The sequence below is a fragment of the Mustela putorius genome, unplaced genomic scaffold, assembly GCF_011764305.1.
Source record: "Mustela putorius furo isolate JIRA1106 unplaced genomic scaffold, ASM1176430v1.1 tig00000743_pilon_pilon_pilon, whole genome shotgun sequence".
Lineage (NCBI taxonomy): Eukaryota > Metazoa > Chordata > Mammalia > Carnivora > Mustelidae > Mustela > Mustela putorius.
In genome coordinates, this window is record NW_025421464.1 from 6,909,300 (window position 1) to 6,937,290 (window position 27,991).

The 27,991-nt window shown below is 55.7% G+C and overlaps 1 protein-coding gene across 1 annotated transcript in view; it reads left to right on the top strand.

The window, feature by feature from the left end:
- Positions 1-3,787: 3,787 nt before the first annotated feature.
- VSTM2L (V-set and transmembrane domain containing 2 like) overlaps positions 3,788-27,991 on the top strand; it is a 34,268-nt gene continuing 10,064 nt past the window's right edge. The window contains exons 1-2 of the mRNA XM_004746459.3: positions 3,788-4,154; positions 27,740-27,909. Of these exons, the coding sequence (XP_004746516.1) occupies positions 4,034-4,154; positions 27,740-27,909 (291 nt within the window). The 5' untranslated portion in view covers positions 3,788-4,033. The remainder of the gene's footprint in view (positions 4,155-27,739; positions 27,910-27,991) is intronic.

Consider the following 27,991-nt stretch of genomic DNA (forward strand, 5'->3'; position numbering starts at 1 on the left):
GCAAGATGCCCTGCCTAGGGTGAACTTGAAAAAGATTGTCTTGGGGCATCCAGGTGACTCGGTCGGTTAAGCGTCTGCCTTAGTCTCAGGTGATGATCTCAGGGTCCTGGGATTGAGCCCCACGTCGGGCTCCCTGTTCAGCAAGGGAGTCTGCTTCTCCCTCTCCTCCTCCCTCCCACTCATGCTCTCTCTCTTGCAAATAAATAAGATCTAAACACACACACATATTTATAAAATATATATATTTGTATTATATGTAATAACTATTTAATATATGTATTAAAATCAAAGGATTGTCCTTCCCACCTGCAATACCCAACATGAAGTTTGCCTTCGGAGTCTCATCTGGGAAACACGATATTTGTCTCATGGCATCCACGTGACCACGGGATGCTTGCCTCCAGGGATGGGACGTTTACTCTCTCCTGGAGCATTCCCAGAATGACAAGAATCACCTACCCTAGTGAATTCCTGGACACTATTTTCTGGGATAGTTTTCGGTTCCCTCCTTCCTCTACCAAGCATCTAGCTTCCGCAGTGCCTGCACTTGAATCCATGAGCAGAACAGACAGAATTACACGGGGGTGGAGTAGGGGCTGGGGGTCTTCTTTCACCTCCAGCTTCTGCCCTGCCTCACTGTGCCAGCTTGTGCGTGTTACCACATCTCTCTGAGCTTCAGTGTCCTTATCTGTAAAAGAAGGAAGGTAATAATTTTGGCCTCAGGCTTTGTTGCATGAATTATATGAGATCATGGATGTGAATGTGATTTATAAACTACAATTCAGGTGCTGTAGGAAATACAGAAGGGACAGTCTGATATGGTGGGAGAGTCTTGAGCTGGGAGACAGGGCACCTGGATCTAGTTCTGTCATGGCTGGCTGTGTGACTCTGAGGGAGTCACTTACTCTCTCTGGGTCTTAGTTTCCTAAGTTTCCTCAAAGAGGATGGTTGCATTAGAGGTGCTTCAGTATTGTGCCTAAGAGCATGGGCTCTAGAATCAAACATGTTTTGGCTGTATAACTGCCTTCTGTGTGACATTGGATAAGATACCTAACCTCTCTGAGCATCTGCTTTTATCTGCAAATAAGAGTAGTAGTAGTGATAATAATAATAGCCAACATGTATCGTGTATTTACTCTGTACCACTAAGGGCTTTCTATGTAGTGCTTTTCATTTAGCCCCCACAATAATCTTGTGATGGAAGTATTACAGTCTTTATTTTACAGATGAGGAAGTTCAGGCACAGAAAGGCTAAGAAACTTATCTAAGTTCACACAACTAGGAAGTAGCATGATTCAAAACTAGTATCCACACTTAGAACCACACGATTCTACTCTATTTGGCCTGGTTGTTCTGAAGATTAAGTGGGATAAGTCAAGTTCATAGCACAGTGGTGTGTACAAGTGATGAGCCAACAGAGGCTTGGGGGCGGGGAAAATTCGTTTCTCCCTGTGGGGGACTTAGACTGGGCCTTGGTCAATGGGACACTTAGCTAGACAGAGGGGAAGGCATGCAAGAGGAGGGGGAAGCACTGAGAAGGGTAAGGACATAATGAAGATCAGGCTTGTTGAGGGAGGAAACGTGGCAGAAATGGTATTTGGACCAAGGGCATGTGCAGGAGGTGAGGCTGGGACCTGGAATACAAGCTAGAGAAGCTGGGATTTCTGTAATAAACAAGGCCATTGGAAGGTTTTGGGCAGAGTCTTCACAGTGTAAGCCTTTTCAAAGTCAGACAATCCCTGGATATCTGTCCTTGAAGGAGATTTAGAGGTCACTGTGTTTAACCCTATTCTAGACTATGAGGAGAAAGGATTCTTGAGGGTCAAACAATGGATTATTGTCAGAGCAGCAGTGGGCCTTCTTCCTTGGCAGCCCCCAAGTGGAGTCTCTTGTTTTCACTCTTCTAATCCCCTCCCTCCCTGTCCCTTTGTCTGTGCCCCCGCCCCCACCTACAATCTGTAGGTTAAGAGGAGAAAGCCCTAAGTTTGAGACTGACTTCTACCACCACATTGTCCTGGAGAGGTCTCAGGTTGCAACTTAGAGTCTGGGTTTCAGTCTCGGTGCTGCTATGTGATTTCAAAGATTCTGTTCCTTCATCTTTATAATGGGGGCATTGGAGCCCATTTCTATTGGGAGTGAGGTTCAAGTTAATGAATGAGAAAACACTTTTGTAGAGTCCAAGACACCTGGCCGTCCCAGGATAACCTAGGTGCTATCTCTGTGTAGGAAGGAAGTGAAAAGAAGGGGACCAATCCGACAAAACCAACCCCTTCCTCTAGTGAATGCGGTGGGTCAACGGCGGGGATCTGTCCGCAGTGCTGAAAGTAGCTTCCCGTTGGGGCTCAGTTGTGTTGAAACATAGCATTTGTAATTGGGGACTTCAAGGGGCTGTCCATAGATGTGAACGAACCGGATTGCTACTGGCGACCAGGGGCCCCATCCAGTGTGCTGCCCACCATAATACTGGGAAGCGGGGAGCTGTCCCTCGGGTTCTAACCTCATTCTCAAACTTGGGGCTCTGTCTACAATGCTGGATCCACCTGTAGTCTGTGGAGAGGGGAGTGGTCTGTTTGCAGCGTTCACTCCCATTCCGCGGGGCAGGAGAGGAAACTGGAAGGTCTGTCCATGGTGCTGAATCCTCGAATCTAAAAGCCCGCCTAGGCGAGGTACTTGAGGCCAAAAAGATGGGGGTCGGAGTTGACGCTGTCGTCCTCCGTAGTGCTGAAACCGCGGCGGACATGGACGTGTAGGGAAAGAGGCCTGAGGAAGGATAAGGGATGAGGGCAGGAAAGGACCTCTCTGTGGGACCTCGGAGAATCTACTTCTCCGATTTAAATGAAATTTAAATTTAAATTAAATTTAAAGGAGGCCACCGGTCGGCCCTCTTGTCTCTACTGAAGGTCTGTCCCAACAGCTCCAAGAAAACCGTTAGGGAAGGAATCGGAATCGGAGGCTTTCGTTGGATTCCTGGTCTTGGGAATGGGAGTGTCTTTGTTACCTGCCCGCCTCTCCAACATTTCATCTAGGCCCATCGGTCCGAGGAACGGAGATTTACAGTCCAGAAGAGGGCGATCCAATCCACCGCGTAGGGCCCAGCATCTCTAAGCTAGAAGGAGCCCGAGCAACTGGCCAGCCTCACTCCCATTATGCAGACAGGAAAACTGAGACACAGAGAGGATAACAAAAGTAAAATCTATCCAGCTCCTACCATGAAGACGGCATTATGCTAAGCGCTTTAACATACACGATTTCATAAATCCTCACCAGGACCCCTGCAGGTAGCTGCTTTTCCCATTTCTCAGATGAAAACTTTGAGGCTCAGACGGGGTTAGACATAAGGACACGTCCGCACAGGGAACTAAAGACTATCACCAGGTCCCCTGTGCCTCAGCCCAGGTTCCTGCCCGACCTCACCCCCACCTCCTCCGACCCCCTGACCCCAACACCGCGCTGCTAGCAAAGTTGGGAGGCCCTCTGAGCGCGCTGGGTCTGGCGGCAGGTGGAGTGGTTTTTCTCCTTATCCCGCTGGATAGTATATCTGTTTCTGAAGCCAGTTGTCTTATGCTTTGCGGGAACTAGGTCCCTAGGGGGGCTTCCTCCACCCCGTCTCGCACTCCCATTTGCACTCTCGGGCAGGGGAAGTTGCGGGTACCGCTTTAAAAATCCCAGCCTGGGCAAAACTTTGATGATAAATCAAGCGGCAGATCCCTCCGCCGCCGCCTCCTCTGGGCGGGCGGGAGGGAGTGGGAGGGAGGGGGTGCGGCGGCAGCGGCGCCGAGCGGAGTGGCCTTCCGCGGAAGGGAAGAGTCCCGCAGTCGGAGGCGGCCGGCTGGGCGTGCGCTCGCTACCCGCAGCCGGGGCTGGGCCGGAGCCGGGCGAGGACTGGGGCCGGGGCCGGGCCGGGTTCGGCGGGCGAGGGGCAGCGGCCGGAGCTGGGAAGCCAGGCCGCATCGGGCAGGGAGCGACGGGCGCGGGGTCTGCGGTCTCCTGAGCCCCGATGTGAGGCGGCGGCGCCCCGGCCCGAGCGCGCACCATGGGGGCCCCGCTCGCCGTGGCGCTGGGCGCCCTCCACTACCTGGCACTTTTCCTGCAACTCGGAGGCGCCACGCGGCCCGCGGGCCACGCGCCCTGGGACAACCACGTCTCCGGCCACGGTGAGTTCGGTCGCCGCCTCCGCGGACTTCCCCACCCAACCCCACCCCGGACTGCGCTGCTCCAACTTGACCGTCCCCGTCCCCGGGGTTGGAGCCCGCGCCGGCCCTGGCGGGAGTCCAGTGGCGCCCCCTGCCGGGTCCATGGACCCACCCTGGCACCCCGACCACCCCTGCAGAGGAGGGGGCACCCTGTGTGCAATCCGATCCCGCCCTCGCGGAGAGCCTCCTACTCCCCTACACACTCGCGCCGATGCACCCACCTCCAGGACTACACAGATATTTGCAGCCAGGGGCACACTCACTGTTCTCACACTCACAACTCCTGCCCTCACACATCTCCAGACACCTTCCAGATCCCCTTCCTCACTCATAAACACTCACACGTATGCCCGCTGCACACACACACACAGGCACTACGGTTGGGGGCTCACACCCTACCAGCTGGTGCCCAGGCGCACACACTCTGCACAACTCTTGCCTGCCCTTCTGCCTGCAGACACACACACACACACTTGTGAACACACTTTGCTCGCCCACTCCTCTCTCCCCATCTGCCTTTCCCTTTTGTGGGCTTAACCCTGCAGCTGCCCTTATCCCCTCCCACGCCTCCCCTGCCCCTTATGCCACTGGGAACCACTGGGAAAGGTCCTAGGGGGACAGCAAACCCTGCCTATTGAGAACCAGTAGTCTAGGACTGCAAGTGTCCCTGCAGGGTGGGTGACGAAAGCTTGGTGGGAGCCCCTCAAAGACATTGGAATAGTTGATTCCCGTGCAATTCCCGTGCTGCTTCCAGCCACGGGCGTGAAAGGGGAAGAAGGATGCCAGGGGCTTTTGTCCGGCTCTGGGGGTGGACAGAAGGACCCTGCCATCCTTCTACCGGGTACCCACCCTTCCTCATCCTTGGCCCTGAGGACTGGAAAGGTGGGAAAATCAACTCAGCCACCATGGGAGCCAGGGAGCAAGCAAGCAATCCCACATGGGTAGCCTGAGTGTCAGAAGCTCCGTTCAGCCCCAAAGGAGCCCAAGTTGGCAGCAGAGTTGTAGCTTCTGAGGTGGGAGCTGTGGGGGCTTCCCCTACCCCTGTGAGCCAGGCTCCAGAATGGGGACCAGAGCATAAATGAAAATGGAGACCTTTCTTCTATCAGTCCCTTTCCAGTCTGGTGGGAGAGGCTGCAGGACCAAGGTTGGGCGCTGTAAGCCCAGAGCTGGGTGCAGGGGGGGGGGGGGTTGCACAAAGAGCAGAGAACTGTGTGATTTATTTTGATGGGAAAGTGGGGGGATGTAGGTAATTAGAGGAGGCTTTGATGGGGACTGACGCACGAGTAGGATTGTTGCAGGGGGTGTGGGTGCTTCCAAACCCCTTCTCAGGGTCTCTGCTTTTGGGGAAGCCTAACTCCCTGCACCCTTCTGCCTCACCACGTTTGGTGTAAGTGCTCTGTGTTTCATCTCTGAATCTTTCATATCCCTCATCGAATTTCTACTGACCTGGCTGGAGCACTGGTGAACAGGCGAAGGGTTATTTTGACCCTCAACTCACAGATGGAGAAACCAAGGCTCCGAGAGGTGAAGGGACTTGTCCAAGGTCACACAGTGAGTGAGTGGTTGAGCTGGGACTGGCCACAGGGTCTGTTGGGTAAAGGCAGATCATTTTCCAGGATATTCATCTCCCTGTCAGATTCCCTCCCATTTAAAGGAAACTGGGAATTCCTCCTTCCCTCCCCTCCTCGCTCTGCTCAGTTCCTTGGCACGGTTAAAACTTAGACTAGGAGGGTTTTCCAAGGAAGGGTTTTCCTGAGTTTGCAGTCCCAAGAGATACGAGGACTGGGGCTCTGAGTTTTATGGTCATCCTGTCCCTGGAGCAGCAGGCCCCAAGGATTTGGGTGCTATTCTGTCATTCCTGCGGCCCTGAGGGGCCCCCTCATAGGAAATCAGGTTTTGCCCTTTGCGTGGTAGTTTCTGTCTGCCCCCTGGTGCCAGGTGTGCTTAGTAGGGGCACAGCTCTGCCCTGCCGGCTGTATGTCGCCTCTGAACCCTAGCTAGGTCCCGCTAAGGCCCAGAAGAGGGGCTGGACAGAGAAGTTGCAGCATCGACTGCAGAGGAACCTGACTTCTCTCACTGACCCCATGTGCAGTTCTGGGCAAGTGGGTCAGCCCTCTGGGGCTCCTTCTGTCCCTCCTGAAACGAGGAGACCAGGCTGCTCTGCAGGGGCCAGACTGCCTTCTCCCACCATTGCCAGGTTCAAAGTCACCAAGTAGTGGATGCCAAGGAGCCCCCATGGCTGCCCCTCTGCTGGGCCAAGCGCCCGACCACAGGAAGGTTTTGGAGCCACTCACTTAATCACAAAAAGAAACTGTTATTAATGATAGTGAGAAGCGGCGAATAAGTGGGTCATGTCTAATAAGCCATTTGTGTTCAGGAGGAGAATACCAATTTGATAAAAGCTGTGTGTGCTGAAAAAGCCCAGAAATTGCTGTTTAGCAGATTGGAGCCTGATCGTTTCATTATTCCTGGGCTCCGCGTGTCCTCAGCTGATTCAGGAGATGTGGCCGGGTTAGGAAGGTGTCTGTGTCTGGGGTGAGGATGGGAGGCTGGAAGTGGGGGCTCCTCCAGAGGAGCCCATGAACCCCAACCACTTGGTGGCGCCTCACCTCTCCAGCTCAATCTGATCCCAGCCCAGCAGCCAGGCTGATGCCTTGTGCCCGCCCGGGACTTGTCACAGGGAGATCCCGTGGTCAGATGGGTTGGCAAGGACATCTGGCTCGCCTCCCGTCTCCCTGCTATCTCCACTCAGCCCACTTCTCAGAGCGCCTTTAAAGGCATGAGGAATGAATGGGGGGTGAGTGGTACGTGCTCCTTGGAGAGGCATAAGGGATTGGAGGCTGGGTTTGCACTGGTCCGTGTTCGTACTTACTAGGTACTCAATGAATGGCAGCTGTTTTGATTACTCCTTAGGAGAAAGGGTCAGCTCATTGCCTTCAGCCCAGCAGAGGTTGGGGGGGGTCAGGTGGCAGGGCTAGCATTTATGAACTGCCTACTGTGTGCTTTGTGCTGCTAAACCCCTTGCCAGTGTTAAATTCCTTAAGGCTGATGTTATTCACGCAGGGCTGGTGTTGGGCATATGAGAGAATACTGAGGTTCAAAGAGGGCCAGTGACTTGCCCAAGGTCACTGAGTCTGTACAGAGAGCCAGAGAGCTGTGCCTGCCTCCTCTAGGATGACCTCGAGGCAAGCTTGGCCGGTGACGTGACAGGACTTGTTCTTTCTATCGCAGCGCTTCCTTCCAGCTCCCCAGAGAACTGGTAAAGCTGTGGGGGGGCCCCAAGAGGAACCGGCAGCTAGAGGGGATCTTGCTGTGGCCACATGCAAGTTAGAAAAAGATAGCTGGACTGGACTCTTTCTCAGGTCCGTTTTCCAGATCTTGGCCAGGGCAGGGGACCGGAAGGCAGGATCTTTTCGATCTTTGCAGACCTCCTGCCTTGGACTCACCAGGGGGTTTGTTAAAATGCAAACCCCAGGGAGCAAACTCCCACCCAGACCCAGGGGCCAAAATGATTGTTGATGAGACCCTGGAATCTGCATTTTATAAGCTCCCCCAGATGATTCCCACACAGCCTGGAGTTTGGGAGCCTTGGCCTTACACACTCAGCCAAGCCAGAGGACACATGTAGCGATGGAACATCGTCTGGTGCCAGGGGATGCTGGGTTGGTTTGGTTTACGAGATAGGGAGAGGACCAAGCTGGAGCAGGCATGTGGACCCTGAGAGGATCCCCAGGAAGCCTTACACTGCAGCAAACATCCGTCCACACACACACACACACACACACACACACACACACACACCCCTCGGCCAGCACCTTCAATTATTAATACACCCCAATGCAGACACAGATCCTGGCTTGGCCCTGCGCTTTGTCCATTGAGTGATTTGCTGTCCTGAGGTTCTCTCCGTTGCCAGGAGGGAGCGGCAGGGTGCGGAGGCAGGGGCGGGGGCCACAGGCCGTTTGGCCAACAGCCCGTGCTCCGAACACCCACCCCGGCATTCTCTCATTCTTTACCCAGCCGTGGGTACCTCGCCATCAATAAGGCAGCCAGTTTGGTGGCTGGAAGATGGAGAAAATTGAGTGCTGTCTTCCGAAGGTTATGATGTTAAAAATGTGTTCGCGTTGTCTCGGGTGTTGGTGATTACTCTATCAATTACGCCCGTAAACACTCAGCCTTGGGCTGAGGGTTCCCGGCCTCCTGTGGGGAATTGGCTCTCACAAGCGGTTTTCCCCGAGTTCTTCACACCAATTGGTTTTGACACCTTGCCTATCAGCGGCTCCGGCGGCCTTTTCCCGGAGCAACGGGAGCCGTGGGCGGCCAGCAGGACAGAAATTCAGCTCATCTCCACGGTGACATGGTGACACGGTGACAGCAGGGGTGCTGGGGGGAAGTCTCCTGGTGACAAACAAGTGGGCAGGGTCTGGGTGAGGGAGAGTGGTCAGCCACCAGGACAGGAGACGGAGGTCCTAGGCAAGGGTGCATTTTACCCAAATTGGTGGGGAGGCCAGCGCTTGGCTTGTGGTGTCCCCTTATTCAACTCTGTGCAAATAAGGTGAGAGATCTAGGGAAGCAAATGCTGACCTATTGTCATGCCGGAGCCTTAAATGGCGTTTGACCCCCACAAGAACCCTCAGAGGAGGGGACTTCCCCTGGCCTGCAGCATTCATGCGGGAACTGAGTCTCTGTGAGGTTACAAGGCTTGCCCAAGGTCACTCACCTAGCAAGGGTTGGAGCCTGCATTCGATCCCAGGAACGTGACCCCAGAGCCCAGGCTCACAATGCTGCTGAGTCCTGGAGAGGGGAGGGGTGGAGTCTGAGGTCCAAATGCTAAAACTTCTGTGTATTCCAAGTTATTATAGTTTTAAACATTCCCATGATTTTAATTTCGTAGGGAATCCATGTTTTTAGTGGAATGATCCCAAGATCACAGCCCCTCCCTTATCCTTAGGGACCAGTACAAGGACACCCTGGGGTGGGCAAGGCTGACTTCACTTTGCAGTGGGCGGACCTGGACCCAGCTCCTTGGAGCGCATATGATATGCTAAGACCCTAAGGTGATGGGGTTCTAGGGTCTGTCCTCTTCTCCGCAGCCCTGGTGAGGCAAGAATCTTCTAAGAGGAAAATGGGCCATGATCTCACAGAGGGTGGAAATTTACCCCTCTACCTGCTGGCAACCCTGAGTTCCCTCTGGTGCACCTTCAATTGTGGGGCAGGGGGGGCGGTTGGGGAAGCAGAGAGGTTCCTGCTCCTCCAGGATGCCCTTTCCACGGTTGGGCCCCCTCCCCATCCCAGAAGTGGGCAGAGGAGTCTCTGAGACTCTGCCCCATCACACCCAGTGGAAACCCCTCTTTAAGAACCCCCAGGACCCTCGGCAGGATTTGGTCCTACCTGAGAGATGGTTTTAGGCAGAACCCAGACAAAACCTCTTACATTTTAATAGTTATGCATTTATTTTAATGTGGATTGGAAAAATAAACCCAGCACATCAAAACTGTGGTTTCGCAGACATGATTGCTTAGGAGGATACTAACAGGGATATTCAAAAATAGAAGGTTGGTTTATAGGAAAACATTAAGGACAGAACAGTACACAGGCAGGTCTGTGGGCAGGAATGGCTGGACGTGGGGGCTCTTGGCCCAGGGGCTGCCCCTCCTGCCTCGTACTCTGTGCTGTTGTCGCGAGCTGCTGGCCTAACAGAGGCTGCTGTCAGCTATTGGAAGTGAGCATTCATTTATTCCTTCATTCATTCAACAAATAGTGTTTGAGCACCTGCCATGTACCAGGCTCTTTTAGCCACTGGGGACATATCAGCGAAGAAGACAGATAAGGTTCTTGCTCAGACAACTAAACCTATAAAAAATATATAAGTATAAGTTGTGATAAGAGTGAAGAAGCAGAGATGACGCTCAGCCCGGAAAAGGCACTCCCGAGGCAGCGAGGGTGACTGGTAGTGAGCTCCCTGTCATACGAGAGATGCAAGCCGGAGCCCACCATGTACTAGCTGGGGGCATTATGGAAGAATCCCTGTTTTATTTCCCCAAGGAGCACAGACTGGTGAAGTGGGCAGAGGAGTCAGAACACTGTGGGTGCTCATAGCAATCTGTCACACAGTAATTTAGTGATGGGCCCTGAGGGGCAGAGCTCCCAACTCAGAGGATGCCTGGCCACCCCGCCTCCAACCAGGGAGGCCATGGCAGGGGTGAGGGCCTCTGCTGTCTTCTGTGTGAAGAAGTGCGGGCAGTGGCTCCTTTGTGACTCACTTCAGCTCCGGGTTAAAGTGCCCAAGTTTGGGCGAGAGAAGTAGACCTTGAGCCTTGATCCTCCCTCGGCCTCTGCCTACCTGGGTAGGCTTGGCGGGTCTCTGCCCTCCTCTGGGCCTGCCTCAGTGACCCCTGAAAATGGTGAGTTCACCCAGGCTCTAAGCCTCCAGAATCCTTCCCTCTGTGACCCTTTCCTTTGTCCTCTTAGCGACAGGTGCAGAGGGAGCGGAGAGGGATTCTGTCCTGCACGTGGTGCTTAGTCTCAGTGGCCTTCAGGGCTCTAAGAACCAAGATGCCAGACAGCATCCCCGGAGCGTTTTCTCTCTCCCTGGCATCTTCCTCACCTCCTCCGTTCAGCCTCTTGCAGGCTCATGTGGAGGATGTTCCCATTTTAGAGACCAGGACATGGAGGCTGGGGGGGGGGGGGGGCTCTGGGATCGGCCTGAGGCCACACGGCTGTTGAATGACAGAGCCGGGCTCGAGCCCAGCTTGTGGGGCTGCAGGGCTGGAGTTCTTTCCTGCTCGTCTGTCCCGCTCCTGGCTACGGAGCCTGGAGGGCGTGGGGACGGTTGCTTTGTTCTGGAGTGGCACTCTGGCTTTACTGGATTCTCTCCGGGTCCAGGATGCCAAAATGCTGGGAAGGCCTGGGTCTGGCTGCACGAGCATGATCTGAGAGCCTAGGCTCCTGGATCCAAGCCCAGCCGTGTCGGTGGGGGTGCTGGGACCTTGTGAGTACGCGTGGGGCCCTGGGTGCACCTGCTGGGGTATTCTGCCAGGAGCTGGTGGTTTTGCCTGACCGTGTGTCTGGAGTGTATGTGTTCGGCTATTTGGTCATGTGCAATGGAGGAACTGTGGGCGGGAAGGAACCTGGGTGGCCGTGTAGCGTCCCAGCCGAGAGGGCCAGACTGGGCCCTCTGCTCCGTGCGGCATGCGGACCTGCCTCCCCAGCCCCTGCAAGCGGGTGCCCGTGGGACATGAGGCATGGAGGCTCTGGGAGCATCTGGAAGGTTAGAGCTGGAGCTGGAGGGGGGGTTCACTCAGAGCTATCAATTAGGGGGCTGGCAGTGCCCATCTGTGGCAAGTGTTCTGCCTGCCCCTCTCTCCGGCTCACTCTCTCCCAGGGTCAGACGCGCGCTCTCTCTCACTCTCTCTCTCCCTCTTTCAAACTCTCCATCTTTCTTTGTCCCTCTCCCTGTGTCTGCTGCATCCACCTCCCTCCCTCTTCTTGTCGCCCCACCTCCCCCTCTCTGTCTTCACACGCACACACGCACACACACACACACTCCTCTCTCCAGGTGACACCTCAGGATTACACATGCGTCTGTTCTGTGTGTCATCGTGACACCCACGCAGAGCAGGCACTCGACAGATGCCAGGTGAATGAATGAAGTGGAGGAATGAATGACCAAGGGGGAGGGGCTCCAGGGGGCCCTGGAGCTTGCCTAGACACATGGTTCCTAATTTTCTTGGAGGCAGCCGTCTTCTGGAGCATCTGATGAAAACTGGACCATTGCCTCAGAAAAATGCTACATGGGTTCGGGTTCGTTCCAGCAGGTTCGGGGAGGCCCCCAGGGCTCACCTGTGGCTCCAGGGGAAGTGGTCTTCATTTCATCTGTGAAGAAACTGAGGCCCAGGGTGGAGCCAGGCCGGGCCCCAGGGATGTAGGGTCAGTGCGCAGCAGAGCCAGGAGCGGGTATGGAGTCCCCCCAACAACTCCACACAGCAGACCAGAGATGGGAGCCCTGGAAGTGGCTCAGGCAGGTGAACTCTCCCGCAGGGGTCTCTCTCACCAGAGTGGTGGTTCTGTCCCAGTGCAGTCAGGAGGACTTCCCGGGGGAAGTGGGCTCCTGGTCTCTAGGGCCTGCTGGGGCTGAGTGGGGACTCCAGAGGCTACAGGAGCTTCCTGGGTCTGGCAGGGGCTTCATCTAGAGAGCGTGCATGTGTATCAGGCGAAGCAGAGGCCAAGCTTGGTGCAGCCCCCACAACCCGGGGGGGTTCTGAAGGGGAAGGCGCGGGGTGTGGCTGGCGTGCAGGTGGGACTGAAGTGGGGGTCAAACAGGACTTGGAGACTGGGGGGGTGCTCTTGGAGGGGGAGGGGGAGAGGCTGCTTCCTGGACTAGGTCCGAGTTTGCAGGCTCGCAGGATGCTGGGGCTGGCCGCAGAGGGGTTAAAGGAAACATGGGTTGGGCAGGAGAAAGGAGCTGAGCACACATGTGTGTGTGCGTGTGTGTGTGTGCGTGTGTGTGTGTGTGTGTGTGTGCGCGCGCATGTGTGTACCTACCCTGCTTCCTTTCTAATGCTCACCACCTCCAGGATCCCTCCTGACTTCAGCCCAGCGATTTCACCTGACTGGCAGGCTCTTCCCCACCTCTTCCACCTTCTGGCTCTCTCCATGCTCTGCAGACCTCCTCATGGGGCCCCACCACCTGTCAGAGCCTGACAATGGTGACCCCAGCAGGCACCCTGCGGCCCCCATCAACACGCCCATCTTGCACAGGAGGAGACAGGCTTCAGAGGTGCAGTCGTTTGAGGGCCCACACCTCGGCCAAAGCCAGGGGGGCAGAACCCAAACTTCTCTTCCTTAACCACGCGCACTAAGGTGTTAGGGGATGGTGCCTGGCTGGGCTTCGGGGTCAAACACTCTTGGGTTCAGATCCCGGCCCCCACTCAGACTCTCTGAGCCTCACTAGCCAACTTGGGGTTGGGGATCTTGACCGAGGCCCCCTTTCTCACAGCCCTTGGGCTTGATTCCTAGCCCAGGGCAGGGAAGGTGCGAACAGACTGCAGGGTGTCTGTTTTGCTTTGTGAGGTTCTAAAAAAACTATTTCCGGCCTCAGAGGCAGCAGCAATTAGGGCTGGCTCACTGGGGAGCTGTTTGCCGCCTGTCATTGGCCCCAGGAAAGGGTCCCTAATGGAGGCCCGGAGGCCAGAGTGCATGGTAGTGGAAATTGCGTTCAAAACAACCCTACACTAATGGTCTCCTGGCAGGCAGAGGAGAGGGAGGGGGAAGGCAGGCTGGCTGACAGCTGATGGAAGACCTCTGGGCAGGGGCCCTGAGATTCACCAGCTGGTCTCCTTGTGTCCCCAGAGGCCCCAGCAGTGGTCCCTAACCCAGTTAGGCATTGGGAGTCCTGAGCCCCATCCTGGCCCTTCTGCTTTCCATTAAATCTCCTCCGGAGCAGAGGGGACAGTAAGTACAAAGGCCCTGGGGTGGGCCAGAACCCCTTCAGCTAGAGATTCTCTGGTTCCTGAATAGCCCTTGTGTTTCAAGAGGCCAGGCCAGTTTAGTCTTCTAGGTGAGGAAAGGGTAGGTGGGAGCCTTGGAGAAAGAGGAGCTGGAAAAGTCCAGCCTGTGAGAGTCTAATAATGCTTCACAGAGCCCACTAGGTGCTGGATGTTTACAGGCGTGGGTGATCCTCTTGAGTCCCCACAATACCCATTTTCCAGGTGAGGACACTGATGCTTAGTGATTTGCCCACCACAAGGAGGTACAGTTCAGGTTCACTTTGGGGTCAGCCTGACTCCAGAGTTCATACGTGAATGGCTGGGCTGCTGGATTTCCCACACACAGCCAGGCAGGTGTGGAAGGCTGGGGCAGGGCAGGCCCTGGGTCCCAAGTGGGGCTGCGTTGGCCCCACACTAGGTCGCGGGGACATGACACGGCTGCCAGAGTCTGCTTCAGTTTCCCCCTTCCTGTTGGTCTCTGTGCTTGGCTTTCTTGTGCCCTCTCCCCTTCTGCTCTGGTGTTCATGGCCCTGGAGCTTGTTGGCCCCTGCCTTGGTGCCCCCCACCCCTCTCCCTTGCCTTCTGCTTCTCAGTGAACCTGGGGATGCTCCCTTCTGGGCTCCAAGGCAGCTGCTCCGCTGTGGCTGTTGCAACCTGCCGCTGCGTCCCGCACTCACCCGCTCTCTGCCTCTGGCAGGCAGTAAGGACAGTGCGTGCCTGGGCTTTGGGGTCAGACTCTAGGGCTCAGATCCTGAGTTCCCTCGAGCTCTCCAAGACTGACTAGCCGTCTGTGCAGTGGCCTCACCCCGCCGGCTTCGCAGGCTGTGCAGGTGAGGAGAAAAAGACCTGCCGTGGGCACGACCATCAGGATGCCTGTTGGCCTTCTCCTGTCCCCTGCTCCCCCATTCCGGTCCCGGCCCTGTCCCTGCCTTCCTGTGGGTTCCCACCCGTGCCTCCCTCCCTCCCAACCCTTTCTCTCCCTGTGGCCCAGATGTGTGGGAAGAGGAGGTGGGAATTCCACTGGGGAAACCTGCTCCGCTCCCACATCCTGCAAGTGCCAGAATATTTTCACTCTCCTTAAATCTCCCTAGATTTGTAATTCCACTGCTGTCTCCCTCAATATGTGCCCGTGGCCTTGGGAGGCACCGTGCCCCCAGCTGCAGCCAACGGCACTGCCCGCCCAGCAGTGTCAGGAGGGCTGGGCGAGGGACCGGGCCAGTCCCCGCCCCCCCCCCCGCACTCTCTCTGTGCCTCAGTTTCTTCGTCCCCAAGAAGAGGAGAGTCAGAGTGGCTACTTCCCATGTTGTGTGGGGAACCAGTGTGAGATTTTATCTGATGAAAGGAGCATCTCTATAAAAAGGAACGCAATCTGATATATGGGACAGTGTGGGCGAATCTCGAAAACATGATGCTAAGTGAAAAAAGGCGGTCCCCAAAGACCACGTATTATATTCTTCCATTTGTGGGAACTTTCCAGAACAGCAGATCCAGTCAGAGACTTGACATTGATTGGTGGTTGCCAGGGGATGGCGGAAGGGAGCATACCTGCTTCAGGGGCACAGGGTTTCCCTTTCGGGGGATGAGAATGTGGGGGACTAGAGGGAGGTGGGTGACACAACACTGGGAATGCCCTCAGGGCCCCCGGCTCGGTCACGTGAGAACAGTCGATTTTGTGGTGTGAATTTTACCTCAGTGACAAACTAAGTAGAAAGGACCCATCTCTATAGCAGTCCTCTGTGCCAGATCGGCCACTTTATTTTTTTTTTTTTTTTAAGATTTTATTTATTTATTTGACAGAGAGAGATCACAAGTAGGCAGAGAGGCAGGCAGAGAGAGAGGAGGAAGCAGGCTCCCCGCTGAGCAGAGAGCCCGATGTGGGACTCGATCCCAGGACGCTGGGATCATGACCTGAGCCGAAGGCAGCGGCTTAACCCACTGAGCCACCCAGGCGCCCCAAGATCGGCCACTTTATAATTGTCAGCGTACCTAATCCTTACAGGGGCCTCGTGAGGTTGCTGTTACCATCATCCCCATTTTACAGATGAGTAAACCGAGGCACAGCACCGCCAGGCACTTAGCACACAGCAGGTGTTCAAAATGTCAGCTATTTGGATTTCTTAAAGATTTTATTTATTTATTTGAAGAGAGCACGAGAGCGAGGAGGGTCAGAGGGAGAAGCAGACTCCCCACCGAGCAGGGAGCCCCATGCAGGGCTTGATCCTGGGGCTCCAAGATCCTGACCTGCTGAAGGCCGACGTTCAACTAACTCAGCCACCCAGGTGCCCAGCTATTTGACTTTTATTGGTTGAGGCGGCCCTCCTTCCCAGTTAGTGGGTCAGGGCAAGGACCCCCCCCCCAACCTGGGCGTGTGTCCTTCTGCATGTGTGTGTGTACACATGCGTGTGTGTGTGTGCACGTGTGCGCATGTAACTCAGCAGTGAGCAGCTGCCACCAGAGAACGGCACGTAAGGAGGCTCTCCTGGTTCCCGCACATGCAGACACTCTTCACCTGCATTCATTTCATCCTCACAATGAGCCACGTGGAAACGGACGCTCAGAGAAGGCAGGCAACTTACACGAAGCCACACAGCAAGGCAGGGCAGAACCGCAGCTTGCATGCTCACGCGTAAGTCCTAGGTTTCACTGCCCACCCCCCCATCCCTCTGCCTCCTCCTGGTTCCCCTCCCCCATCTGCCCCCTTAGGGACACATCAGTACTCCCGCGGTGGAGACAAAGGAGGCCTCTGACTGGACCAGGCAGGGGGCCATGGACTTGGGGGGATCAGCCCACGAGGCAGAGCGAACAGTACCCCCACGAGGGGCAACGTTTCTTTGATGTTCTCCTGTGTCATTCAAAATTCATGAATTCCGTATTCTATTTCATAATATATTTATGTTTGTTTTAATACAAAAATAATGTTCTTTCCCCATTTGGGGCGGTGGCGGGGATCCACGCCTCAGGAGGTCGCTTCCCTGGTTTAAGCAGCGGAGACCGTGAGGGCATCCGCCCTTCCTTTCTTTGTTCCCTCCTTCTGCAAGCAGGCCTCCTACGGGCCTCGTTGAGCCTGAAATGGGCATCAGTCCTCCCCACGTGCAAGACGCCGTAAATCAGACAGAAAGCTGCCCCGTCGGGCAGGATTGGTGGGATCGGTAGGGTTGTGACAGGTGAGTGGCAGGGAGGGTCCAGTTCCTGGGCCTCTCGGTAAGCCAGGGCTGGGAGGTGGGGACGGGGGATGAAGGTGACAGAGGGTCAATAGCAGAGGAAGCCAAAGCCAGGCCACCTCTAAGCAGCCCTGCATCCCCGCCCCTCAGCAGCCTTGCATCCCAAGCCTTTCTGACTGAGAAGCATCTCTACCTGGTCCTCCCCTGAATTTAATGCACAACTCTCGCCAACCTCCCCTGTTCCTGCAAGAAAATGGACAATGAGACCCATAGCCTTCAGCAAGCTGCCTTCCCTGGCTGGAATTTACAGACACTGTATGGTTCTCATGGTGTTTATTTTTACAGTTACCCTCTATTTATGGCAAGTGATGCTGATTTTCCGTTTATGGCAGCAATAAAAGTCTCCTTTTAAGCTGAATTTATTTAAGTAAAAAGGGAAAGGTGCTTTGAAAATAAATATTAAGTAAATAATAGTGCAGGTGCTTCAGGGATCCTGCAGAAATGGTGAGGGGGTGTCCACAAAAGGTTGGACTTGTGAGACTTTCTCCCTCGGGCATGCCCTTTCCTGTTCAGAGCTCCTTATAACCGTGCCAATCCCAGCCAGCCTTCAAGTCCAAACGTGGCCCACCTTCCAGAAGTTATCCCTGAGTCCAGGCAGATGTGGGCATGCCTTCATCTTCCCTAACACTTGCACCTCCATTCTGAGCTTCTGCATATCTCTGGGGAGGACAAGGGGAGACCACGATTCATGGCTCTGTGAATGGTGCACACCCTGAACAACTGTACATGGTGATACAGGTTCAGTCCCAGTCATTGTCCATACAGTGGTCATAGGTCTGTGTATCTGCCCTTCTTGTGGACTCTGGGCCCCTTGAGGGCCAGAGCCTGGCCAGTGCATCCTGGGAAGCCCAGCACAGGGACGGGTCCATGAAGGCTGATCTTCATTGCTTTTGCAGGGAGGACTTGAGGTCCTTCTGCACGCTCAGGCTGCCATCTTCCCACCAAGGCACACTGCAATTCCCCAGGCTTTTGTACAAACGGGCCCCTTGCACTTCTTGAGAAGAGGAAAACTTGTCCACTCCAAGATCAAACAACCTTCATCGACTCACACCTCGATCCTTCTCCCTCCAGGCAGCTGGCCAGAATGCTCCCCCGGGCCCTGCCCCTCCCAGAGCAGACGCTGTACCCATCCCCAGGGAGGAGAGTGCTCCTTCTACAAGCCTGGCTTCTCAGTCCGCAGGGGCTTTGTCATTCAGTTTATCTGGTTTTTCCTCTTAGGGACATTTTACATCTCCTGATTTTAGGAGCAAGGTGAGGTTCACGGGTGAGCTGGGGCTTCCTCAAACACTCCCTCTGCAGCCTTTCCCTGTCCTGCCTCCCAGCTGAGAGTTAAGGTGGCCATGGGCCTTCTGCAGCTCTCAGCTGAGCTGGGCACAGAGCAGGCTTTCTGGAAATAACCCCCAAGGAGTCACACTGCATAAAGCTGAAGGAGAAGAGAGCCCAGGGAGGACTGGGCTTCTGCATGGGAGATCCCTTCCGCCAGCCTTGGGGCAGACATCTGGCTTTGTCCCGTCATACTGTGTGGCCTCAGGCCCTGACACGCCCTCTCTGAACCAGGCTACCTCCCTCTGTGAGATTGGGCAGGTGATAAAGAACACCACCTCCTCAAGTCCTTGGGTCCTGTGCACGGTGCCTGGAGGGGCTTGCTTCCTGCGGTCCCTGGGGCGGGCCCCCAGGTTCTCCGAGTGATGTTGCTCAAGTCATTGGAAAAAGCTCAGATGGCTGGAAGGGGTGGGTAGGGGGCGCTGCGAGAGCCCTCATGTGGACTTACTTCCTGCTTAGAATGGGGTGGGGGTAGAGGGTACTCGGCATTTGGGGTTCCTAACGCCTCAGTCTGAATCCCGCCTCCTCAACCTACCGTGACCTTCTGTGAGCCTCAGTTTCCCCACCTGTAGTAAAGAGTCAAAGACGACCTGCAGGGTCACTCTGAGGCTTATGTGGGATCAGACACTTCAGCTGTCGGGTGCCTTTCTCATCTGGTTCCCGATGAGAAAGGTGAGCCCAGAGGGGGGCTGGTGCCAGCCCTGGGCCTCAAGGGTTCAGAGAGCTCCCCGTGATGCCGCCACAGCACTTCCTGGCCCTGCTGACCTGTGTTTCTGCCCCATTTCATTTCTGGGCACATTTCATATGACAACTTTAGGGGCCCTCTCGGGGCGCTCAGGCTGGGCTTGGATGGCCAGGCCAGAAGGAGGGAGGGTGGGGAGGGGTCCAGCCGCTGCGGCCCCATTCAGGGCCTCCCAGGATGCCTGTGTCCACATTGTTCATTTGTCTGTGCCTATCCCTGCTCTTTTGGGCACAGTTCCCCCCCCGAAATTCTCTTCTGGCACATAGTAGGTGCCCAGTAAATGAACAATGTCTGTCTCTCTCAGTTTGTTTCTTATAGTTCCAAGAACTGAACTCCTCTGGGTTTTTGTGTGAACTTCCTCCCTTCGTGCATTTGTTCACTCCTTCAGCACATGCGGGACAGCTGGGCAGAGCTGGAGCTGGGGAGGCTCCCAGGCAAGGGGAGACACAGACGCCTTAGTGTCCGTCACAGGACACGCTCCAGGGGGGCCATCCGGGGCTCCAACGATGGCTTCCACACCTGCCTGGGCAGGGAAGTCACCTCCAGGCCCAGGGCCCCCCCCACCCCCCGTGAGCCACGACTCTGGGAACTGCGCCCAGCGGGCAGCGGGCAGGGCGGGTGGTTCAGTTATGGACTCTTAGAAGTGTCGGGAGAGACAGGAGGGGCCGACACAGCTGGGGTCCAGCAGAACCAGAGCCACAGACTTTGGATGCCCAGCCCAAGAGCCTGACTCTAGCTCTGAGAGCTGGCAGTTTCCCATGGGGCATCCTGAGTATGAGGGTTTCCTGGAGCTCCCAGGTGGCCCAGAGCCGAGAAGAGAGAAAGGGATCCTTTCTCTGCCTTCTGCCAGAGCCACTGTGTGTGTCTGGTGTCACAGCAGCCAGTGTCCCGCGAACACCTACCGCATGCCTGGTGTGCTTGGTGTCCCAGCTGCCGGGACGTAGCGGTCAACAAAGCCGACTCCCATCTCCCGCCTTTGGGGGGGCTTACACTCAGGGTGGGAGAGGGCTAGCGGGTGAGGGAAGTCAGAGAGAACTAAGTGGTAAGGGGAAAGCGTGAAGTAGGGAAGAGACAGACAGACGGGGTAGGGAAGACTCAGGCAGTGACGCTGGAGCTAAGAATTGAGGGCGGTGTTACCCTCCCCCCCCACCCCGCTCCCTGCCCCCCGCCTGGCGCCACCCCACCCCCACCCCCACCCCGCCACCGTGCACTGGGGAGCACTCCCGGCACAAAGTCCACGGAGAGGCTTGTGGTGTGAAAGCCACTGCTGCGGGCCGGGGAAGCCCAAGAGGCTTTTAAAAAAAATTGTGGTAAAACAACATCAAATTTACCATTTTCACCGTTTTTAGGTGTACAGTTCTATGGCGTCAAATACATTCAGGTTGCTGTGTACCCGTCCCCACCATCCGTCTCCAGAACTTTGGCATCTTCCCCAGCTGAGGCTGTGCTCCCATCCATTCACTGCTCCCCCGTCCTCCTCCTCCTCTCCCCCTGCCCCGGGGCAGCCACCCTGCCACCTGTCTCTGACTTTGGCTGCCCCCGGGGCTCGCGCAATCAGATGGTATTTGTCCTTTTGCTTCTGGCTTGTTTCATTCAGCGTCACATCCCCCAGGTTCGTCCGTGTTCAATGTCCCTCCTTTTAAGGCTGGATAATATTCGGTTGTGCGGAGAAACCACATTTTGTGTATCCGTTCATCGCTGGAACGGGCCACAACACAGTAGGACTTGGCAAGAGATGGGCTGAGCGGGGACCACGGGGAGCCTGCTCTCACTCTGGCAGAGACTGATGGGTGGCCTAGGATCCAGTCCCTGCAGGCTTCATGGAGGAGGCGGCCTCAAAGCAGAGATTTGAAGATGAGAAGGGCAAGGAAGGCTGTGTGAAGGGAGAGAGGAGATATGGGGCTGGATCAGAGGGTCATGGGCTCTGGCCTCAGAGGAGGAGGGAGCCGGGAGGGGGGTGGCTGGGCTGAGGCTGCCTCTGGTGGACAAGTCCCCTGTGGCCTGCCTGTGTGTCACCGGCTGCCACGGGGCAGGGGGCTGTCGGGAGCCAATGAGGAAGGAGCAGAGGTACAGGACTGGTGGACAAGAGGTTTCACATGGTCCAGGCATGAGGGAGGTAGAGACACTGTACTCCTGCTTGATCTGATGAAGCTAAGAGGAAGCATCTTTACAATCTTTCCGGCGATGACAGAACTTTGAGCTAGAATGTGAGCGAAGAGAATGATGCTTGTCAAGCACCGACTCTGTGCCAGGAATGAGGCACGGGCTGTCTTGTGTCATCCTCCCCTCTCTTTCTCTCCTTTTCTCATATGAAGAACTGGGGTTCAGAGAGGCAAAGGGGCTTGTCCAGGTCACACAGCTGGGGAGTAGAAGAAACAGGATTCGAACCCAGGCCTGAAGACAGAGCCCTCGATGTGGTATCGAATCAGGGTCTGGAAGGTTAGGAAGAAGGTCAGGCCCTGGTCCTGGGCAGACAAGATCTTTCCAGATCTTTCCTCCTTTGCCTTTACCAGAAGCCAAACCCACTGACTCGGGCCAGGGCCCCAGAGCTGTTTCCTGCAGACCATGCCCTGATTACCAGGCTTAGGGTTAATGACTACATTGCTCCCCCAATTAAAAGCAGAAAGGAAGAAGAAGTTGCATTCAATCAAGCCCCTTTCTCCTTCTCTTGCAGAATCCTAATTTGTGGACATCGGTTTTAATTGTCTTCCCAGCAAGCTCAGCCCTGCTCAGGCCCTGGGGCAGGAGAACGCAATTGCTTCCTTCTCAAAAATCTATAATTATACCAGCCTCCCCTGAGACGGCTATGGGGAGTTACCTGAGCAGGGGGGCAGGGCTCAGGACAGGGGGATGTCAAAGAGAAGAGATGGATTTTATGTCCCAAGCTCAGCAGGGATGCTAACTGGAGATGGGCGGGGTATGGGGGGGGTTGGTCTGGGTGGCTGAAGGGAAGGACATAGGGCAGGGGATAGCAAGAGGGGCCGCTGGAGCAAGGTCTAGAAGTTATGGGCTCCACACTTAAGTGCTCTGGAACTGGGTTCAAATGCAACTGCTTTCTCTGTGGCCTTGGGCAAATCCTTAACCTCTCTGGGCCTCAGCTTCCCCACCTGAACAATGGGGATAATAATGATCCCCCCGCCCCCACAGCATCGTGGTGGGGACATTTTGGTGGGGACAAATGTCCGTGCAGAGCTTCGCACAGTGCCTGACACAAGTACTCTGTATTTCTTCGACGTTATTACCGTGCCATCATCATCCTCAAACTTAGCGCGGGCCGCCTTCCAGTTTCTGGTGTTGATGGGGTACCCTTTCTCACAGACCTGGGACAGGGAGTAAGAACCTCTTGCTGGTGGTTAGAGCTGCCTGCTTCTAGTGGAGGTGTGAGGAGCTGAGCTCCCCATCTCTGGAGGTATGCAAGTGGGATGTAGAGGTGTGGAGCCTGGTGGCTGACCTTTTCCTGATAATTTGGACTAAATCCTGATGGGGGCTGATGGAGCCCCGGGGCTTGGCCCCAACTGCTGGTCAGACCCAGGTTCAAAACCCAGCTCTGTGAACTCGGACAAGTCCTGCCTCCTTTTTGAGCCTCATTTTCCTCATCTGTCGGATGGGGATGAGCAGATTAGAGAGTCTTAGAGATAGTGCCTGCATAGTGCTAGGCATGTAGTAGATGCTTCATAAATGGTATGGATTCTTTTTAAAAATAATGAGAAAGCTTCCTGGAGTTCCCTCCCCCTTGCCTTGGCTCACACCATTTCTTTTCTCCTTGCCTCCGCCTATCAGGATTCACCCATCTCAGGGCCCGGCTGACATGCTCCTCCTCCCCCAAGTAGCAGTGACCCCTCCCCTTCCCAGTGCCCAGGACACTGCTCTTAGTACATCACCTTCTCCCCCAGATTGTCTGAGCTGGTGGGGTTCTCAGATCTTCAGCACCCACCCCCATTGAACAGAGGAGCAAACTGAGGCTCAGAACAGGGGAGAGATACTCCCTAGACCACACGGCCCGTCCGTTGGCAGAAAGAGGCTCAGTCCTCCATCCCTGGTTCCAGCCCTGTGCCCCGGATGCTCATTGGCATACGCCGCTTCTCCATCAGGGGCTCCTTGGGACAGGCCCGGGGACAGGGAGACTCAGGTTATGCCCTCAAATGCCTGGAACCTCATTCCCCACTTGTCTTGCAGACACGTCGCCCCTATTATCACTGATTTGGGAGACAACGGGATCCTGAGGGCCCTCCCCCATCCCAACTAAGCAGTTCCTAGCAGGATCTGAGGGGACCAGAGAGACCCTGGGACAAGAGTCTACTTTGGTGGGGGGAGGGAGCTGGTTTCTGCACACACAGATGACTCACCTGGCTCCAGAAGTCCTTGCAGCCAGATTTCTATCCTGCCTCCTCCCCAAAGCCCTTCCCCACTCTTGGCCCCAAACCATGTCCCCACCTGGAGCTGGGGTGGGTGGGCAGGGAGCACAGCACCTCCTTTGAGAAGTCTTCCCTGATTGCCTTAGGGGTGAAATGCCTCCTCTATGCTTTTTCCAAGTCTTTGTGTACCCCAGCCTGCCCCACAGGACCCTATAAGGCTGACCATCTTAGACTGTTACTTTTTAAGAAAGACCTCTGCAGCCAGACAGAGTTTAAATACCCCGGAAAGAACATGGCCGTGGGTGTCAGACAGGCCTGGGTTCAAATCCTAACTCCGCTGTGTGGTCTTGGAAGGGTCATTGCCCTGCACTGGGCCTTGGCTGCCTCTCTTGAGCAATGGGGACGTGTGATGGGGAGGAAGGATTCACCTGCCAACACGCGCCCCGCCCCTGTGACAGCTGAACACTGGGAATGTGGCTTGTTGAAATTGAGATGTACTGTAATCGTGTCCAATTCATGCTGGATTTCTAAGACTTAGAGCAAAAGCGAATGTAAAATATCTCATTAATCATTTCTATTACATGTCGAAATAATTTTTTTGATATCTTGGGTTAAATAAAATACATGATTAAAATTAATTTCATCTGTTTAAAAAAATTTCTTTTTAACTTTTTAAACGTGGCTACTAGAAAATGGCAATTTCTGCATGTGTCTGCAGTTCTGGGCTTGCGTTCTGGGCTGTTGGACAGCGCCCTCTAGAGGGCCATTACTGGGACAAGGGAGAGGACAGGTGCCCCCTGGGTGAAGGGGTCGTCCCCCAAGTGTGTTTGAGAGTTAAAGGGCCTGGTGAAGGACTCAGGGCCTGGCACCTGACTTTGCTGTCCCCTGGCTGCTGTGTGATGCCAGGCCAGACCCCACCCCCTCTGAGCCTTTCTTGATACATCAGTAAAAAGAACCAGTGGGCTAGGATTGGGTTTTCAGTTTGGGGGTGCCCGTGGGCGGGGGAAGCTGAGCTAGGGTGGATGAAGGCCTGGCCCTTCTCCAGGTCCCCCGTTGGAGTTCCCACCCAGGGAAAGCCCATTTCTGCCCTTCCTGCCACCCAGGAGACCCTCCACATACCTGTTGGCCAGACATGCTTCCTCCACTCACACATCTCTAGGGGAGGAGAAGCGGGGGGGTGGAGTCATACAGGCCCGGGTTCCAGGGCCGGCTCCGGCCTTCCTAATCTGTTGTCCTACAGCCCTGGACCCCTTTTACCCAGGTGCAGGAGGAAAAATGGTGAGCACATTCTGATTCCTGTGGCTCAGTAGTTGCACCTGGAGAAGGTCACAGCTGTGTCCCTCTCACTGTCCCTTAGCCAGCCAGGTCTCACAGTTGGCAGCTTTGGATCCAACTCTCCTCCTCCCCTCTTCACAAAGGCCACTGGGTCTGGATCAAAATTCAGCTGTTCCAGGAGAAGGGGCCAAGCACTCACTGTGATCCCCTCTCAGTCCCTCCTGATGGCTCAGAGCCTCCATGGCCCCCTGCAGTCCTACCTGAGCTGGCAGGTTGGCATCAAGGAAGGTGTCGGGGGCTGGGCCTGGCCTAGGATGCTCAAGGTGGGGACCTGTTGGCTCTAGACCCTGCTCCACCACTGCCCAGTCTTATCTGTCTTTTTGTTCACCCGGCAAGTATTTACTGAGCACCTACTAGGTGCTAGGCAGTGTTCTAGGAGCTGAGGATATATCAGTGAATAAGGCAGGCTCAGGGACAGTCCCTTCTCCCACGAGAGCAGACAATAAACACAAAAGAAGCGTTTTCACGGTGCTGTCTGGTACAGTAGCCATTACCTACAAGTGGCTATTTGTTTAACTTTAAATGAATTAAAATGAAATTAAATTTAAAATTCAGTTCCTCATCTGCACTAGCCACACTTCAGGTGCTCAGTAGACATGTGTGCCTGGTGGTTTCTGGATTAGCTCCGATATTGAGCATTTTCCTCATTGCAGAAAGTTTGTCAGACGGCACCAATAAAGTCTTAAAAGGGAACAGTAATTTGAAGCATGGGTTTGGGCGAGAGACGTAATGTACATGAGGTAGTTAGGGTACGCCTCCTTGAGGACGTGACGTCTGAGCAGAGTCCTGAAGCAGGGGAGGGTGGGAGCGATGTGGGAATCTGGGGTCGAGGGGAAAGTGTTCCAGCCAAAGGGAATACCAAGCAAGGGCAAAGGTCCTGAGGTAGGATCTCAACTGGAATGTTCAGAGAACAGCCAGGAAGCCATGGTGGCGGGAACAGAATAAGCAGAGGAAAAGCAGAAGCTGACACCAGAGGGGACGGACCCAAACATGGAAGCCCTTCCCTTTCATGGTAGACGCCGTAGGAGAGTTTTGAGGAAAGAAGGAGTCGGCATCGGTTTATGTTTTGCGGAGGTAACTCTCACTGACCAGTTGCAAAGATATTGTCTGGAGGACAGATGGCCGTGGGGAGGCCAGTGGGAGGCCACTGCGCTGCTATGGGCAGGAGGTGGCGTCCCCAGGGCTCCCTGCAGACTGAATGTAGGCTAGAAGGGAGGGTGAGGGGGGTCGAGGATGACTCTGGGGCCTGGGCACCCAGCGGGGAAAAGTGGGCATGGGCCGGTTTTGTCTCTTGCCCAGTGGGAATAAGGACAGTCCCAACTTTCAGATCGACTGCACGTGAGGGCACCTTGCACCTCACTGGGCTTGTGTTCAGTAGTTCAGCCATTCTCATTACACAGGCTGTGTCCATGGGACGGTGGCCAGTCCTTCCCAGCCTCGCGGAATGTGGGAAGCCTCCAGAAAGCGCCTCATAAACCTTTAACCTCAGGGGTTAGGGACCTCACAAACTTTCTCTTAGCCCAGAAACCAGTTCCTGGAGTCAAGCTCCACATGGAAACCCCACGTGTAGAGCAGAAAAAGCAGAAGCTTCCCGACGGAGGTTCTTGTCCATCCTGATGCTTTCAAAGCCCTCGGAATCCTGGGGAGGGGTAGGAGGCAAGTGGCCCCCGGAGCAGGACCCCCACCTCCCAGCCCAGGGCCCCCTGTTCCTCCCGCCCCAAGCTGCTCGGGGAAGGGGACATACAGGGGGGACCCTTGGGACTGGCTGGGGGCACATCTGCCACTGGGGAGGACGGGCCCCCTGCAGGCTGCAGCATCCAGGAGGGGCCGGGGGTGGGAGCACTGATGGACACACATTCCCCGGGTGACCTGCATGTTGCCAGGCGTCTTTCGAGGGCGAGATAATCTCTCCTGAGAAGAGGAAAGAATTCTCATTACATCTCAGGACAATATTTGTTTGGAGAGAAGAGAGACAGAACATATGGCGGGGAGGGGTACGGGCCACATTAAATGGGGATTTGTTTTCTCATTTACCTGGTGGTGTGGGGGGGGGGAGGGGGCGGGGCTCCTGCTAGGTCATTGGGTGGGGGGTAGGGGGGACCACCTGCCTCGGAATTTTCCTGGGGAGCTGGGCCTTGTGGAGGACAGGAGGCAGATGTGGCTCCCAGCGCACTCTGGGGGCCCTCAGAGGATGGAGAATGTTCAATCTAGTCACGGAGAGCCTGCTGGGTGCTGGGAACTGCACAGCCCCAAACCCTCCAGGTCCCTGTTCTCACGGAGCTCAGCAGGCAGTGCATGCAGTGAACAGATATATGGTCTGATGGGGGGGGGTGCCAGGAGGTCGGGTGAGGGGGTTCCTGCTCTGGGTGGTCAAAGACAAAAGGGGTCATGTTAGAGCCCTGAGTGACTTGAAGGAGCCAGCTGGGCAAAGAGAGACCAAGGATAGAGCATCCCAGCACTGGGCACAGTCAGGGCAAAAGTGAGGGGAAAGCGAGGCATGCCCACAGGACAGAGAGGAGAGCACGGGGCAGTGGGCAGGCCCCGAACCCCAGCCTGGTGGGCTTTATCCCAGGGGCAGTGGGGAGTTAGAGCAGGTTCTGAGCAGGGGTTTCCCCTGGTCTGACTTGGTTTTACAAAAATTGCGGCACTGGCTCCTGGGCCCTCGGGTTGAGAAGAATCTGGAAGGGAGACCAGTGGGGGTGACTAGAAAAATCTGGAAGAATCGATGAAAACCACAGCCTCCTCCGAGGTCTCCTTGCTCCCGCCTTCCAACCCAGCCCTGCCCTGATCCCTCACTGCCCTGCGTGGGTCTCCCGTGGCATCCACAGACTCCGGGATAGAGACCCAGCTCATGTGGGACCCTCAGGGCCCTGGACCTGCCCCGTCGTACCCATGTCTTGCCAGCTGCTATCGCACAACCCTTGTCCGGCCTCGCTGAGCTCCTCCAGGGGCCCCTCGTGAAGCCGGGCCGTTCCCACTCCCAGCCGGCTGCTCCCACCCTCTCCCCGAACAGCCAGCCCAGCGCCGACGGGCCTTGCTGTTTCCTGAGCCCCAGCCACTCCTCACCCGCTTCTCCACACAGCCCTGTTCACAGAGACGCCCCACGACATGACGGCGCGGACGGGCGAGGACGTGGAGATGGCCTGCTCCTTCCGCGGCAGCGGCTCGCCCTCCTACTCGCTGGAGATCCAGTGGTGGTACGTGCGGAGCCACAGGGACTGGACGGACAAGCAGGCATGGGCCTCGAACCAGGTACAGCCCCTGGGGAGACCCCTGAGCGGGGCTGGGACCACCCTGGCCTCCAGGGTGCGGACGTTTTGCTGCGCTCTGAGCA